This window comes from Apis florea, unplaced genomic scaffold (assembly GCF_048593485.1).
Source record: "Apis florea isolate Af1SG1 unplaced genomic scaffold, ASM4859348v1 contig_3367_pilon, whole genome shotgun sequence".
Lineage (NCBI taxonomy): Eukaryota > Metazoa > Arthropoda > Insecta > Hymenoptera > Apidae > Apis > Apis florea.
In genome coordinates, this window is record NW_028256746.1 from 1,953,400 (window position 1) to 1,971,380 (window position 17,981).

A 17,981-nucleotide genomic window follows, 5' to 3' on the forward strand; every position below is an offset into this window, starting at 1 on the left:
GTCTTTCAACCCCTCGAAACGAAATCCGCTTTGGCCACAAATCCCTGAAAATTAATTCCTCGAACGCGAGGGGGGCGAATCTCTCTCTAGGGGTTCGTAAGAGTCGTGGTGATCGATGACGGTCGTCATCGGGGTTGACAGGTGGCGGGCGGGGTGACTCGCGGCCCGATTGCGGCTACATTATTAAACCGCCGCCCGTGAATGGACGTTAGGTAGGCCTAATGCACGCCGGAATGTACAGTTTGTGCCCTGCAAACAGACCGTCCGGAGGGTGGTCGCTTTGCCGCTTTGCAATAACGCGAAATTTGCAAATTGGGTCGAAATTAACCCGCGTTTAATTTCGAAGCTCGTCGAACCGCCTGCTCGCGCAGAGGATAACTTTCGTCCATTACATTTTGAGCAGGCTTTCTCTCTTTTTTTTTTTCTTTTCTTCTCTTGTCGCGAATGAAATATGATATTTGTTTGAGCGCGTGATGAGAAGATCAGAGTTAATCTTGGATTTTTCTTCCCACGTAGCTGAATTAAAAAAATTTGAATTTTTGAGTTGAGCGTAGTTTTGTGAGAGAAATTGAAAGGTGATTAAATTGGGTTTCGAAGGATTGATGAAGAAATGAAAATAATCGAGTTTTCTTGATGTCTGAATTTTAATCTTTGACTGCGATTTTGACGAAAAAGTGTTAAAGAGACTTTTTCTTTTTTTTTTCTTCGATATCTGAATTTAAATTCGAGTTTTCGAGCGTAATTTTGTGGGTTTCGAAAGATAATCGATCGATATTAGGAAAAATTATCTTTTACGATCAAAAGCTGGTCGAATAATGCCCTTAAACGGATTCATTAAATTTTTATTCAATTATTGTTGAAAGTTGAACGATGAGATGAATCCTTGCCACGGTTTGATGTATAAGTTAGCGTTAAATAATCCGACGAAATATCTGAAACTTTTTCAATATCTCCGTTTATGCTGCGAAATTAAAGTAACAAATCTTGTTGTTGCTTTAACAAAGTTTCGAAGCTTTAAAGTTAATTAAGTTCTACGTTCTTCGGGATCCGGACGGTCCAAGGGACGGACGGACGAGGGAAGGGGAGGCGTAAAAAAAGAAGAGAAAAAAAAAAAAGAAAAAGAAAAAGGAAAAAAAAAAAGGGAAGAAAAAGTTAAACGAGTTCTCGTGTAGTGATCTGCAAACAAGCGAAGCTCGCAGAAGAGCAAAAGTTGCTTAAACAGTTCAGAATCATGATGCCATTACCTTGTAACTAAAGTTACAAGCCATATGAAGTTTGTTCATAGCCCTTAAACGTAGTTGCCACCTCGTTCCCTTAGATTACTCGATGCTCTTAATGCATGCGAGCTCGTTCAATTCACTTTTATTCACCTTTCTCCTCGGTTTAATCAACTCGAGGGAATCCGAACATCTATGAATCCGGGAGGGGTGCTAATTTTTAACTCCTCTCTCCTTAAATTGCTTAAATTGCACGAGTTTATCCACTCCACTCGTCTCGATTCGATAAGTGGAGATGCGATTGTAAATTGCTAGGATAATGGATCTCATGCTGCGTGTTCGAACGAAAGGGGCCGTTAAATTAATTAAATAAATACGGGAAACGAGCATTCCTCCTCTCTATTACAGTCTCTTGTTTTCAACACTTTTGTTTTTCGTTTAGAGAAGAGAGAGAAAAGGAAGATAGACGCTTCAAAGATAATCTTTTTCTCGTAGAGATTTAAAATTACGTCGTTTGGCGCGTAAAGAGAGGGAGGATTGATAAATTAAAGATGAAGAATCGAAGATTATCTCGATACTTTTCGAGCAAATAGGTTATTAACCATTTTATTACTGTCATGTCGCGATTAAAGATACAATGCGAAACCTGGTGGATCGCGATAACAGCGATGTAAAAAATAAATGAAGGTAGGGCAGCACGTTGGTGAAACAGTGATATATGCTGATTGAACGTATAGCGACATAATTTAGTCGACGGTTATCGCGTGTGTATAGCGCGTTTTCAGACGGCGATCAAAACTCGTCGTTAGCTCAGATCGTTTTACGGATAACCCAAGTTATTAGTCGTTACGAGTCGTAAGTGCGACATTTTTTTTCAATTCTCCTCGAGAAAATAACTCGAGAGAATCCATTTTTCCTTTCGCTCGATTCGCATTTCGGAGAAATAACGAAAATAAGGAAAAGCCGAAGCGAATGGTTTCCCAGAGAATCGAGAAATCGTATTTTCGATCGAATCGGTGTTCGAAGAGAAGAAAAATTCGCGAAGGGGAAATAAAAGGTTGAGGATCGAGAGCGATAAATCGAGGCGGTTGCGCGCGGTATTTTGGTGGAAAACGGGGCGGGCAATAATTTCAAGTTTTGTCGCGCGGCCGCATTTGTTAGAGCGAACGGTACGAGCCGAGCAATTTGTAACGTCGTTGCTCTACGTGAACGTTAGGGAAGCGTCATTACGCGTTGTTCTCGCGTCGTTTCGCCGAGGATTTAATGAACGGGATGGACGATATAAACTTTCCTTCTCCACACCCGCCCCCTCAAACGATAATAACGCGGTCACAACGATGAAATTAAGCTTATCGATTTCGGCGGAATTTAATGCGAGCAATTTACAGAACCGCGCCGAAATACCGAGGAGGAAGGGTTAACGCGTCCGTTAATCGGTTGTAAACGTTCGTGTTAAGCCGAGTGTATCGCGAACTGATTTTCATCGACGGGTATCGATAAGTTAAACGCGGAGTGAGATTGTTTTTTGCACGGCTGTTGGTGACGAAAGGAAGGACGAAAGAAATATTTTTGGAACGCATTTTCCGCAAAGTGTGAAATCGAGGTGAAACGCACCTGTATATCGCTCGATAAAGATAGGATGCGCGATGTCGCACCAGCGATATTAGTGTATAAAGGTAATAACAGGTTTTAATAAATCTTTCGATGCGTTCTGTGAGGACAGAGAATTCTGTGATTCGCATTCTCCTTCGTCTGGAATTTGTCTGGATCCATTTCGATGGATCCGTCGAGCGAGAATGAGAAACGATCGAAATTAAACAGGCAAAATAGAAGATAGAATAAAAGAGGCGGTTTCCGTATGTTTGATTTTATAATAAATTCGTATAATTAAATTCGCACGGTTGACGTTTCGCGCGAATGAAATAAAATAAATATTTTTCAAGCGTGGAAGAGGCACGCAACAGGGATAGAAAATACAAAAAGCGGTATGGTACAAAAGCGAACGAATATAATATTTTTCGTCGTTTAAATACGACGATATTTATATCGCTACTTAACGCGAATCGCAAAAGTAATAAAATGCGCAATTCAATTATATCCGATATTATTAATATTTCGATAATTAATATTAATAACGATAAATTTAAATATTATAATAAGCGGGCATTCGTATACACCATTGATCCCCGTTTTATTCATTTATACAATTTTAATATTTCCTCTCCCCCCCCCCCCCCCCGATGCCAATATTTATATCTACGCGTTCGACGCGTAGACGATTAATGAATTTCGCCACCCTTATTCGTTCATATTACTTTTGCATCTTGCATCGTCCGTTTATTAATTCCACGATATTATTTTACACGCGATACAATACGCATCGTACGCGTGGTATTTCTGCTGATGAAAAAAAGGTAAAATAAAAGTAACGATAGAACTCTCTCTCGAATAACAACATATATATCCCAACGATTAAATTTATCGATCATTCGATACGCGAGAAAGGAGAGAAAAAAAAAGGGAAAGAAGAGTCGTCATCGATCGCGATAACCAACACTCGATTGGATGAAATTTTACTAGATATCGAAATCCTAGTATCCAGATTCGTTTCAAACCTCGCTATTGATAGCCGTGCTAATACTTGTACCTCTCGGCCATCCCGGAATCAGAGATAGCGAGCGTTAATTACTTTCGTAATTAGTAACCGCTCCCGGCTTATGATGATGATATTTCTTGCGAGAGAGAGCGAATAAATCTAACAATAATACGAGAAAAAAACCTTGTCCTTTCCGCGTTGACAACACCATTTTCCATCTTCTTCGATCGAGAAATTTTATTGTCGCTTGCTTTCCATGTTCTTTTTCTTTTTCTTTTTTTTTTTTTTTTTATTACGTACGTATATCTTCGTTCGTACATTCGTTGACTGGTATCTGGTATATTATTCGTGTGGATATAATCTCGAAAAAGGAAGGTCGGCGATGAACAGGGCGATGAAAGGGAATTAGAATTTTTACGAGATTTTTTCTTCTCTCTTTCTTTTTAATAAATGGAGAATAAAAGGCATTTTAATAATTCGATAACGTTAAGATTGTTGTTAAGATTTTAAGGTAAATACGGGAAGTGAGAGTGTTTTTTTTTTTTTTTTTTTTTTCTTTTTTTAAGGAAAGAGGAGAGCGTGTTAATTTGGGGACAATAGCGCGAAATATCCGAAAGTAAAATATTTTGTCAAGGGGGAGAAAATTTTGTTAAAAGAGGGATTTGAAAGTATTTTCGTTTCGTCAAGTTTCTACTGTTTCTCCTCGCTTCGAAGAAGTTGAATTCTATCTAATTTAAATTCTTCTTTGATTCTCTTAATTTAAATGTAAATTATTTCGTCAGAGGAGAAGCGTTCGCAAAGGGGAGCGCAATTTTCGAATCCTTTTCTTTTACAGGCAACGTTTCGCGCTCCTCTTTCAACCAACGTTTTTTTCTTTTTCCCCCTTCTTCGCGTCAAGAAACGCCGTGTACCGAATGATACGCTGAATTAAAAATTTTTTCAAAAACGTTATTTCGCGTCTCCTCTAATTAACAATTTATCTACTAGATTGTAAAATTATTATTTATAGAGAATTACAATTCGTTTCGATTTGCTATTTTTCACATCAAACGGAAGTTCGCATAGTTTCGGATATAAAATCGGCAAGTTATTTCTCTGTTTGTATAACATTCCTAAAATTCTCAACGCAAGCGAAATGAAACGGATAAAAAGGAGGAATTTCGAGATATTCCCTGGTGAAAATTCCACGTGGTGGAGAAGCGGTCGCTCGAGTAAACAACAATATCGTAAAAAAGAGGGGACACGAACATTCGTTGCACTCGTTTTCCTCCTTTTCCTTTCCAATTACCACTTCCGATTTATGCCTCTGCCTCTGCGTGCCCGCTTTCCAACATTGCCCGCCAAACATTTTGTTGTTCGCAAACATTTTTCATCGCGTTGAAAACGCGTGGAAAGAGAGAGAGAGAGAGAGTTAAGAAAAGGGGAGAAATAATCGATATTCGTCGAATATTTTTTACGATCGCTCGCGTTTCTCATCGGCGTCGACATTCATCCCCGTTTATCGTGGAAATAATAATTCACCATTCACCATTATATAACTTTCGTTTTCGGATTAAATTTACACCCGGCTGTCTATCCGGCTGAGAAACAGCCCGCGAAAGGTAATCGCCCCCGCGATTCAATATTAAATACCGACGTGGATGCGCGTATATCTTTAAGGGTGGTTTATATCGCCGCGTGGCGCGATATTAACCGAGGCAAAATATGACCTCGGCTGCCAACACCGATAATTCTCCGCTTTTACGGAGTAGGCTTGGGGACAGGCTTGAAAAAATGTGTCGAAAGATATCTGTGCAACGGTTTGAACGCTGATGTTTACACGAATTTTCTCTCGTGTCTGATCGATTAAAACAAAGAAAGAAAGGGAAACGAAGGGAAAAATAGGAGTACATCACGTATCGTTCGTAACAACAAGTCTCATAGAAAATTCTTCCTCCCTTGTTTGGGTTATGATAGGACTTGTGAAAGTGTCTCGACTTGCAACGAACAAAGTTTTTCGCGGTAATTTCGTGTTGGAATACTTGGGAAGAGGAGGGCAATATTTTTATTGCTTTCCACGGTGGTGAGAACGTAGCAGGCGCAACTCCATGACAGAGCGGGGTCATTGACAATGATAACAGGGTTTTTTTTATCGACGATTGACGCAATTTTCCATTTGTGCGAGCCTCGGAAAATTGGTGATCATTGACCATTGCTCTAAAACGCATGATTCTTCTCGAACCATCGTGAACCGTATATATGGCGTGGGATATGAAAAATATGTTTGCGTATGTTTCTTTCGGATGAATGGGCATTCACCGGTGATTTATTGGGCAGCTGCGATGAAAATTTTTGTAAATTGAATAAAACTGTTGAACTCTGAAGTTGAAGTCCGAAGCGGAATTTCTTTTTTTTTTTTTTTTCACGCGATGATAAATCTCTCTTCGATTGATTAATATAGTTGGAAACTCAAACTTTTTTCAAATTAAGATAACTTTCGGATCAATTTATCACTGGTAAGATCATTTCAAGCGGTATACTTCCAGAAATAAATGCTATCGTTCTTCAACTTTGTTAAACCGTATTAAAATTAGGAAAACTTTGGACCGCTGTAACTCCCAAGATATCGACTTCCGGTGAACGAGTGAACGATGATTAGAAGCGCGGAACCTCACCCTTTAAAACGCTTCTTGATTCATTTCGATACGACTTTTGGTTGCCGAGAAATCTTCTTGTAAAGAAAAGGATATTTTTGATCGTTTACTTTAAACCCGATCGGCTCTATTAAAATTAAGAAAACTTTGGACCGCTGTAACTCCCAAGATATCGACTTCCGGTGAACGAGTGAACGATGATTAGAAGCGCGGAATCTCACCCTTTAAAACGCTTTTTGATTCATTTCGATACGACTTTTGGTTGCCGAGATATCGTCGTGTAAAGGAAAAGGTAATTTTAATCGTTTATTATTTCTCTCCTCGTCCCTATTCGGATCTCTCGCTCGCGCCTCGTCTCGCCGACCTATCTCAAACTCGAGACAAGTGACGGACGCGAAAAAAACATAATAGCGATTCCTGGAAGGATGTAGTACGCGTTTCCAAAAATAAATGTAGGTCAGCGAGCCGCGGGCCCATTCATAACTTCTCTTCTGAGAACTTTGCATCCTCGTATCTCGTCGACCGATCGAGATATCGGGACGAATCGAAAAGTAATTTCAACCGCATGCTTCCGTCTATATTCCCAGTAGATTTTGACGACAAAATTTATAGTTTATCACGATCCATCATGATTTAGCATTTCCTCGTAGCCTCGATGCATCATTATTTTCCTTACATTCATTTATATTTATACTTTGAACTTTACGCTTGTTCTTTCAATCATCATTTTCTATCGATAAATACAATCTCATCTACAAATAAATCAATATCAACACACACACACACATTCCCCCTATACGTGTTTGTAATTAATAATTCTCACGAGCCGTGATAGAACAATATCAATACAACAACAATAACAATTTCATCAACCTCGTTATTGCCGAGTTTATAAGTACGAAAGCGAAAAGGGCGAAAGATCGGGGACGTGATACAAAATATTTTAAATAATAAATAAAACGTGCGCTCAATTTTTCAGGCTTGGGGGACGGCTCGAGAGAAATATTACGTAATAATATTCCCAATTAAAATCACTTTATCCGCGAAAATCTGCCCCGATTCGCACCGATACACCGCCGCGCCGCGTACATGTGCGCTCGAATTTTAATTATTTCGGTTACACGGGGGAGGAGGAGGAGGGCAGCCTGTTTATCCCCGCGTCGTCTCGAAACGATCCCGCCACCGGAGATAATTAAATGTGGATTATCTGACGCACGTTCGGCCGACCGTTCGTCCGCGCTAATTGGGCCAGAAAGAAGACAGTTATCGTTACCGCCGGACGGTAACAATATTTCGCGATAACGAAGCAGCACGAAGGAAACACCCGGCAAATTATTAGCGCGACGACCCTTAACCCTTTCAGTGCCCCGCTTTTCTAGCCATCCTATTTGTATCCGCGAGTGTTCCTCCACTGTTTAATTCGGTGAAATTTGCGAACGAATGGTTTTTCTTCAATTAATTTAATCGTTGGTATTATTGTTGTTATTATCGTTATTTTTTGAAATATAAGAATTTTTGATAGCTTAATTAATAACAATAACTCTCTGTTGAAATTCGAATGATGATTGAACCACGTACGAAACGAAGAGTTAATAGCGAAAGAAATTTTATTCTATTCTCTGTGTATGTGTGTGTGTGTGTGTATATACACACGTAAAAATCGTTCCAGATTACCGCGTACTTTGTTCCGAAATGAAAGAGATGAAGAGGGAAGTTGTGTAGGTGTGTACGAGCGCGAAATGAAAAATGGGAGCGCGAGTGAAATACAGAAGAGCGATAACAATTGAGAGGGGAATTGGTATAAATGGAAATAGAAATAATACGATCGGAGGGTCTGTGTTATTCGTTATTTATCTTAAAAATTATTTACGTATTGTAATTTTTAAAAATTAAATGTCATTAAACGATGAGCCGTATCTTTAAACGAGACAAGTTTATCTTTCCATGTGCCGAGTTCCCATCGATTTTAAAATGTACACACACTCACATGACAAATATCCCTTCACATTTTGTATATATATATATATATCTCCATGGATGGAATTTAATTCCCTCACGTGATAAAATTTATCGTGCATCGACCATAAATTTTTCCATAAATTTATAAAGAAAATGGGGGGGGGGGGGAGGGGGTCACGAAGTGTCGTAAAGATTGCAATACTTTTGTCATAAATTCTGTTTAAAAAAAATTATAATTACACCTTTCTTTGTTGTAAATACTACTCCAACTTACTTTTCGTAACGTCAAGTACACTTTTACACCAACGCTCGCTTCTTACATCCAATTATCCACGGTACAATTCTCTTATCGATCTGACTCGAACTCTGACAACAACAACGACAACAACAACAACAACAACGCAGTTTCTTTTCGCAAGAAGAAACTCTCAACCGTTCGAGGCTCAAACAACCGTTTCAATAGAGAAACTTAGCCACTAGACTTGTTCTCAGAAAGGGTTAACTATTTTCCCCGAACTAACTCTCTCTCGCTCTTTTTTTCCCTCTCCTCTTCGGTTGCGCACCGGCTGTTTCCGGGTTTCCTCGTTAAATCGTAAGACGCAACAAGTGTTGGACGGATTATGTCTTGAGGCAAACAAATGAGATCACCGTGCCAGGATAATTCTTCGTCCGGTTAATTAATTAACTCGGGGGAGGGAGGGTCGTTTCGTGCAACACCGTTTCGCGAATTCCCGTGAGGATCGCCTTTCCCCGCTGTTGGATCGAACAACCGTGATTGTTCGACGGATTAATTGCGGGTGTATCGGGAACCCGCGATATCCTTTTTCCAATCCGCTGAATTTTCAAACGCGTTCTCGATATAAATCATCCTTAACGATACGAATCGATTCAAACTCGGTCGATTGTCGAGTGAAATAAAATATTATCGAGCTATCGAAACTTGTTCGATAGATTTCCTTTTTTTTTTTTTTTTAACTTGGAATAGTTTTAATTGAAGAAAAATTAAAGACCGTATTTTTTCTCGTAATTTTTTCGATATTGAAAAATGATTGCGCACGTTGTTGAAACACCGTATATAATGATAAATAAGATTTTATTTTCTGGATAAATATACGTAATAGGTACGATATGATTGGTGATATATTTGTCGATCAAATATTGCACAAATGTTACGGGTAATCCGCGTTACGAGTACATCAACGCTCGGACGGTAGATGGCGATGAGTGTTGATTCCTTCGTCAAAAACTATCTGTATCATTACGAGTGGTAAATTTGTAACGAAGGTTGAGAAGAGTTAGCCAAACGCAAAAACTGTTCACGTTTCCTCTGCATGTATAAAACATCCACGCAATTTCAACTTGGTTTCGAACTTAAAAGTTTGCTTACACTTCGTGTTGGCCGGTAATGAACCGGAACTTGGAATCACGAAAGTCGAGTTACATTAGCCGGCCAACTACCAGCTGCTTATCCTCTTACTTATACAGCTTCGGTTTAAGATCTTTAAGAAATTCTCCGCGGACGGATTAAAGTGTACGTATCGTTTAAGAAACTACTCTACCTTTCGAGAAGATGATTTGATTAAAAATCTTCTGTTCGATAATTAAATAACGTCTGCGACAAAGATACAAATCCGTACGTACCTTCGACTCGAGCAATTACCGATCCTTTTTCACTTTTCACCACGACGACGCGTATGCACGAGAAAAACCACGTCCGGTCCAAGGAAACGAGAACAATTGCTCGCCTCGAGAGCCGCGTTAATCTCGCGATTGTCTACGTGGTTTACAGATCGCTCGAACACGACAGGTTCGAGTCGGTTTGTCACGTGGCCGTCCTCCACTTGTCCAATAGCGTTCCAACAACCGTGGAAACGAGAACGAGGCTGTTCTTCTTCCTCCGCGTGTACGTGCACGTATATATATATATATATATATATATATATATATATATATATATATATATATACGTGAAGACTGTCGCATTGAACGAGCGGCGTTTCTTTTGTTTTCCAGGCAGACCTGTCCTGCCAGAACACGAAGCAGACCGTGGGCGCGATTTATACGCGCACGAACTTCGTGACACTGAAATACGTCACCGACTCGTGGGGCACCCTCTCGAACGGCTTCCGCCTCGTTATCACCGCCGTCAAGGATCCGAGTGAGTACATTTCTCTCATGTGATAATTCCTTTCCGCTCCTTCTTTCTCTGCCAAATTCGTGCTTCCCTTGCTTTTTAAACAACAAGCAGTTGAAACGCTTCTCTTTTCTTTTTTCTTTCTTTTCCTTCCTCGAGGATCGTCGATTTTTTATCAACTTTATGAGATATTGTTGGAAACGAAATGCTTGGAAACGATTGCCGCCTGCGTGTACGCGATACGAAGGAAGGCCGCTTTCGCTAAATAGACGTTTAAATTGTTGCGCTCAACTTTGTTTCGCGTAATTGAAATTTATTGCCGGTGAATTTTTCATCGTTCTAACAATATTTGTCGAGCAAAATTGTACAAAAGGCGGGTAAAATTTTATCTCCTTTCGAAATTTCCGAAGTTTCGTTAAGTTTGCGATACTATCGTTCTCAACCGATCCCAATTTATGCGATTTACCGCTGACAAAAGAAAGGAGAGAGAGAGAGAGAGAGAGAGGAAATAATAGCGTCTTGCAAATTGAAGCTGAACCAGAGGAGGAGATGTCTGATTAAAGAATGAAATGAACCGCGAAGCTTTCGTTCCGTATGACTTTCTGAAAGGAAATTAAACGACGGTCCCTCTATCTCACTTCAATTCGTGAAAGCGAATTTTTTCTTTTCTTTTTTTTTTTCCTTTTCTTTTCGAGTATGTTCTGCTTCGGTTGGCTCGACTTAATGAAGTGCTTAATGCACCGTGATTAAGAGAACCGGCATGGACGAAGAAACACTTTATAAAATAGTCTCCACTCTTTCGATAATAACGGTATATCTTCCCGTTTTCGCGTCATCTATCAAATTATACAGAAAGAGAGAGATCTCAATGCCTTTTACCAGCAATTTCGATAACTCAATAATTCGTAACAAATATATTACAATCATGAATTTAAATCATCGATTTAAGTCGATAAAAACACAATTCCAGCAGAAAGATCAAATCATTTTTACCGCTTGTTTTATGCAATAGAAAATCGAAATCCAACGTTCTCTGTCTTATCCCAAACTTAAATTAACCGAAGCGTCGAAACATCTGCATCTGCCTCGATCGATCGATCGATCGATCGCCGAATAACCGAGCCGGATAATCCTGGCCTGGAAAAAGGGGGCCAATTACGAGGCGGCAAGGACAAACCGTGACGGATAAATAAAGCGGTAATTATAATTAAACGGAGAGGGGGAGGGGAATAAATAAAACGGTAAATTAACGACGCTTCCTATTAACGATCCCCAAATTACCGGCCCGCTCGTTATTTCGCGTCGTGGTCTCTCAATGCCCTCTCTCTCTCCCGGTAATTTTAAATTAACGCCAACCCGAAAGATAATACCGTCATCCGCTCGTGTAAAATCCCCTTTCCTGGTGGAAACGCTAAGATCGGTCGAAAATCCCGTTGGAAATTCCCGTTGCTCTGTGCCACCGCGATAAATTAAAGCCAACTTTAAGCGGAATTTATTTTCCCGTATCTCTCGCGAAAAGTTGGCGCGAAAGGGATGATGGAAGGAAAGGGAAAACGTGGACAACGCGCGTTCTTCTTGGCTTCTTCTTGGCCTCCTTCCGATCGTCGCGATACGAAGAAAATTGGGCGGGATTATTAAAATTCTAATTTCAATCTCGATATATACGAACAAAGGAGGACTCGATTCGACAATTTCAATGGTGGTTTTATATGCGTAGAAATAATGTTGTACACGTGTCACGCGCACCTGTTTGACATGAATTATTATTATAAAGGCAAATTGAACGTTTTGGTGAAATTAATGAAAACGTACGGTGTTTAAATGACGTGTGATATTCGGTGTAAATATATTTCGCTTGTATCGAGTAACGTCTCAAAGTGTATTCAGGCAGGCACGCCGTGAGAAATTTGCGCGGGGATCGGTTGAATCGAAATTACGAATGAATTTGCGAACGAGTTTTGTAAAAATTTCCTGGATCGAAGATGAGATTAGAAAAAAAAAACGAACGAGAAGGAGATGTGACACTCGTCTTCTCGCGATACAACATTTCTTCACTTGCGGGTGGAAAACGCGGAAATTCTGTTTATTTCACGAATTATTAGTTGTGAAAATATAATAGTTGTGAAAAATGTTCGGCTCGAATAACACGTGGCAATGAATCAAGAATTCGGTATACGCGTTTTAGCACATACTCTTTAAAATTCGCGTATCGGTTGAATAATTCATGACACGGCGCAATGAAAACTCCATCCTCTCTTAACGATCGGTATTTAGTTGAAATCGTTCATCCATGGAATATATATATACACATCGAGCAAGAAAACGTTTTAAACAAATATTTTCACGCGTAAAATTAATTAACAGATGGAATTTAAACACCTTATTACGAGGCGAGTACGAGTGAAATTTATTTTCAAAGAATTGTTTCTCTCTCTCTCTTTTTTTTTTTTTTTAAATTCGACACGAATTTTAATCAAACGCACAACAATTCTTCACGTTAAATCCAATCGAGAAGCTCTAATGGATTTGTTTATCTTTCGATAAACGTTACATTTGTAGATTGTTTCAAAATGTTTACATTAATCGTTGTTGAAGCAATGGACGGAGGGTATCGGCCGATGCTTTTCGTTCGGCATCAACGCGTGATGCTTTGTACGTGATGCAATTCGAGAAATTCCAAACTGTCTGGAATCACGAAACCTCCTCCTCGCCCGGACATGACGTTTCAACGCGAGCAAGGAATTGTTGTAGGCAATATTAGCGCGATCCGTTTTGCAGTTTGTACCGTGACGGTATGTTGCGTGGAGAATTATAGGATTTTCACGTGTTCACGTGCCTCGTGAAATATCGTAATTTGGAAGATCGCGAGGACATGGTTTGTTCACCATGGATGATCGATTATATCGCGTTAGAGTGGGTGCACAATTTGCGATGTTTTCTCGGGATAAAATCACACGATCTTTAAGAATAAATTAATTGACTGTTAAAAATATATTTCTTTAGTAAATACGAGTTAATATTTAACAGCTTTTTCTCCATGCATTTTATCACGATGGAATATATTTTTATCGCATCATTCTCGCGCCATCTGTTGCAGCATTGAAAATTTTAACACGCGGTTGTTAAGTTGTTATTGAGTTATTAACTCGGTGTATATCGTCGAATGAATATTAGGACGTTACATTTTTTTTTTTTTTTTTATATTTTCATCATCGAAACATTTATACAATCGATATCAAACGATTACAAGTTCGAACCTCGTTAATTAAAAAGAAAAAAAAAAAAAAAAAAACGAGCTCGACTATCGAGCGTGCTAATGAAAAAAGAGGAGGGGAAAAAAATCAAAAGAATCATTAAAAGGCGCGATGGATTTTCGGTGGAAGCCGTTTTAATTGAAAAATCAATCCAAAGAGCCCGAGCGTATCCCGGCTAAGCCGGCCTGCCATCGATTACCTATTTTTCACAGTAAAGCTTTTCATACGATGCCTATAAAACACTGCATTAACTGGAGTAATTTGTCCAAGTCGGGGCGAAAGGGAGGAGCAAGGAAGAGGACGATTTCTAACGATCTCGATTTCGCATCTGTCGACTCCCAAGGACGAAAAAGAGAAAAGTTGGCGGGAGAGTATTATTATTATTAACAAGCTCTATCTATCTATCTATCCATCTGTCTGAATTACGGGGGTGGCGCCAAAGTCCATTTTATCCCTGCGAATGATGAAGCATAGGGGCGGGAATATCGGCGAGCTTCGTTCGCGTGTTTGTTCGCGCGAGTTTTGCTTGACTTTTGGCGGTGGCGAAGCTTTTCAAATTGTTGCGCACCGCATTATTTCCCTACCACTTGCCCGTTCTTCCACTTTTGGACTCGATCCATATCCATTTTTCCCCCTTTTTTCGAATATACGCGCACATTTTTTCGGAATGATCGAGAGGCCGTTGTTCGACGGTGTTTTTAGATATTGAAATTAAGGAAATGAAAGAAGCTAAGGGAATCGATGTGGGAAGATATTAAATATATACGAATGGAAACGCGGGCAGGTAGAATTGAAATGAAAATCTTTCTCTTTGAAAAAAAATTCCAAGCGAAACCTACCTAGAATCCCGTGATTCGTTTGAAAGATTGTGATCAAATCTGAACTTACAAAAATATTCTCCGCGAATTCTCAGATAAAAACAATTGGAACTAAAATTGAAACAAACTCGTTTCTACCGTCAAATTCGAACTTATGAAAACACCTAACCTCGTTAAATTATCTTCTCGAACAATTAAAACGAAATCTCTCGAAAAATTGAAACGACTCGTTTCTACCGTTAAATTCCAACATACAAAAATACCTAACCTCGTTAAATTATCTCCACAACTTGTCGCTAAAACGTATTAGATACATATATAAATTCAAACGGATGGAATTGAAACGAAAAATCGAAACAACTTATTTCTATCATCAAACTCGAACATATAAAAATACCTAATCTCATTAAATTGTCTCCGCAACTTTTCACGTGTTACCAAAATTGTATTGGATGGAATTGAAACGAAAAATTGAAACAACTCGTTTCTACCGTCAAATTCGATCTTATGAAAGCAGCTAACCTCATTAAGCTATCTTCTCGAGCAACTTGCGATGCACTTGCATTGAAACGGAAGCCGTCGTGCTTTCCAAGTTGTCAAGATGGATCGCAGCCGGTTGAGACGGTTCCATCCTATTATTCAAAATCAGGCGGTGGATCCATCGGCGCGCATAACAGATGATCGTACAAGCGTGGAAGCGGCGCCATTAAAACGCCATCATCAATCAGAAAAGTCGCGGCAAAACGGGCCTTCCTCTGCCGCCGGCCCTCGATAAGACGCGGCGACATCTTCGACGAGTTGTCGGCATCCGCGCGGAAGACAAACGACGCGAATCGGCGCGCGCGAAAAAGAGGGGATGATTCACCGCGCCAGCTTCGATTCTCCGCCATTTTCTTCTTTCCTCCCTCCTTCTTTTCCTTCAATTCTTCGACTCGCGTTCAATCTTTCCCTCCCCCTTTCCTGTCCTGCGGATCCGCAGCTATCGACTCCCCGCCTTTCAATATCGCGGATTCTTGCATCGATTCCGCTTGCGTTCTTTCGCGGCGTGTACACAAGGGGGGGATATTTGTCGAGGTTTTGCCTCCAGAAATCGTGTAAAGGGATGTTTTTTTTTTCTTCTTCTTCTTTTGTTTTGGACACGAGAGCATTCTTTGGGATTCGATCGGGTTGAAGAAAGGGGGAAAAAGAAGTTTGATTCAATTTCATCGATGATTCGTCTTTTGCGTGCGAAAATATAAGGGGAGGCGGAATAATACGAAAGATTTGGAGAGTAATGTAAATGTGGGATTTGTCGAAAGATAAAGATCGATAATCCAGCAAACCAATTATATACCTGTGTCTCTTCTGCCCGATTCTTTTATTCCAATCAATCTCTGCGGTGTTATTGTGCGGTTATTGAATCAATCTTTACTTTCGTCGGACGAACATGGGTAAATACAACGATATTTTTTTTATTTTTTTGTTTTTATATTGGAAAAATAAAACGTCGAAGAGCAATGAAAATTTCAATCCGGTCAGTCGATAAAAAATTAATAATAATAATAATAGAGCGATGTAAATATAAATATGATGTTAATAATAATAATAATAATAATATTGTTCAAAATTAAATTGATATTTTATCGATCGCGTCCCTGCGTTGCTTGTTATTTTTTGAACGTTGTTTCACCACCACCACCATCGATACAAAAAAATCTACGGTGGATTATATATAATTGCTATGCATTCGAGAATTAATGGAGAATTTCAAGAATCTCGAATGAGTTGATGTCCTCGAGCACGGAGCATCAACAACAGCATCACGTTGATCGAGAATATGGATCGATGGTTAAATGAAAATCGAATCATCCGTGGTCGAAAATTTACGAACGAGATTGTTTGCACCATTCAATTATTCTCTCTCTTCTACGTTTTCTTCTCCGAGGGAAGAACATTATAGATTCGTGCAAATATTTAAAATTAAATCTCGGATGAATCGAATTATTTGATGAGAAAATATAAGCGAGACGATAAGATGGAGAATCAACGTGTATCGAGCAGGGTAACGTGATCGCGTAGAAATATAAAGCTGGAGTAAAATTTAATAAGAATACACAAAGTTTTGGCAGAGTAGATTTTATTATTCTCGAAGCACGTTTGTTTGGTGGAAGGGAAAAATTCTGTTGCGTGGAAATTTAAAAATGTATAAAAAAATTTCACTTTCAGAGGAGAATAGGAGAATAACGACAACGAGATAACTCGGGGAAAACTTAGTCCACGTTAGTCCCTATTTATTCCCTGCCTTATCTCTCGGCTTATGTAAATTACTTAATCAACGATTTACCAAATAATCGTCCGTTAACATCTTGGAAAATGGAAATTAACGGCGTGGCATGAAATCATTACGAAATTTTCATCGAATTCTTGGCCATTCGCGTTTCACATACACGAATAGTTAAACATTCTCGCCCTATAATTTTGCCCCCACGATAACGCGGATAACTTTCGTTTTTACAGAGCGAGACGACTTATCGTCCCCGTTCCCCATCCCCTGTAAACTCTGCAAGCTTTTCCTTGTACATGAAGAAATATGTTGCACAAGCTCGTTAATACAAAGAATGATAATATTGCGAGATAAGCAGAGTCGAGATTGCATCGATCCCGTGAGCGCACGTGAGCGCTGCAATTTAAGATCCCGATGTTTTTAATTTCCTGCACCGGACGATTTATCCTCAAATTTATCCTTAATTTTTCTTTCCCAACCAACTCGCCTCCCTCCCGCGATATTATCTCTCGAGAAAATGAATCGAGAGTCTGAGAGTTACGATTCATCCTTCGCGCCCAATCATCCTTCTTCCCAAACCACGAAATTCTCGAACGTACCGAGAATTGTTTCAAGAATTTTCCATGAAACTCGAGCAACAAGCACGTATCCTTCGATAAAAAAAAAAAAAATTTAAAGAAAGAAGAGAAGGGAAACGATCATTTAGAACCCGCCCGAGAGTATGATGCAAGAATGATGCAAGAGTATCGTTGATCCGGAGCAACGAGTTATCGAGATGAATTCTCACTGATCATAGGGGAATACAGCAATCCCTTCAACATCTCCAAGGAGGATAGTTCCACCCCCCAGTTTCGTTTTATACCTGGCATAAACTGGTGGCCGGATCGTTTGGATTCTTTCCTCTTAGATCCATTAAAGGATACGTGGCTCGTATCTCGTTCCGGAGATCAAATTACGGATATCTTGGAATGCTTCGTGATTCCTAAACGAGGAAAAAGCAAGTAAGCAAGTAGATAAACAAAGGATACATCGGTATAGTTTCGATACGGTGGCGGATCACGAGGATTGGGTGGAGGAAAGGCGCCGACACGGTGGTCCGCTTCGACT

At 39.7% G+C, this 17,981-nt stretch overlaps 1 protein-coding gene across 5 annotated transcripts in view; it reads left to right on the top strand.

The window, feature by feature from the left end:
* The window catches only part of LOC100863535 (lost and found), a 187,194-nt gene that overhangs the window by 115,635 nt on the left and 53,578 nt on the right, over window positions 1-17,981 (top strand). For all 5 annotated transcript variants that reach the window (XR_015293217.1, XR_015293218.1, XM_012489113.3 and 2 more), the window contains exon 3: window positions 10,419-10,563. Coding sequence is in view for 3 of the 5 variants with exons in the window: in XM_012489113.3 (XP_012344567.1) it covers window positions 10,419-10,563 (145 nt within the window). In the remaining 2 variants the exon portion in view is untranslated. The remainder of the gene's footprint in view (window positions 1-10,418; window positions 10,564-17,981) is intronic.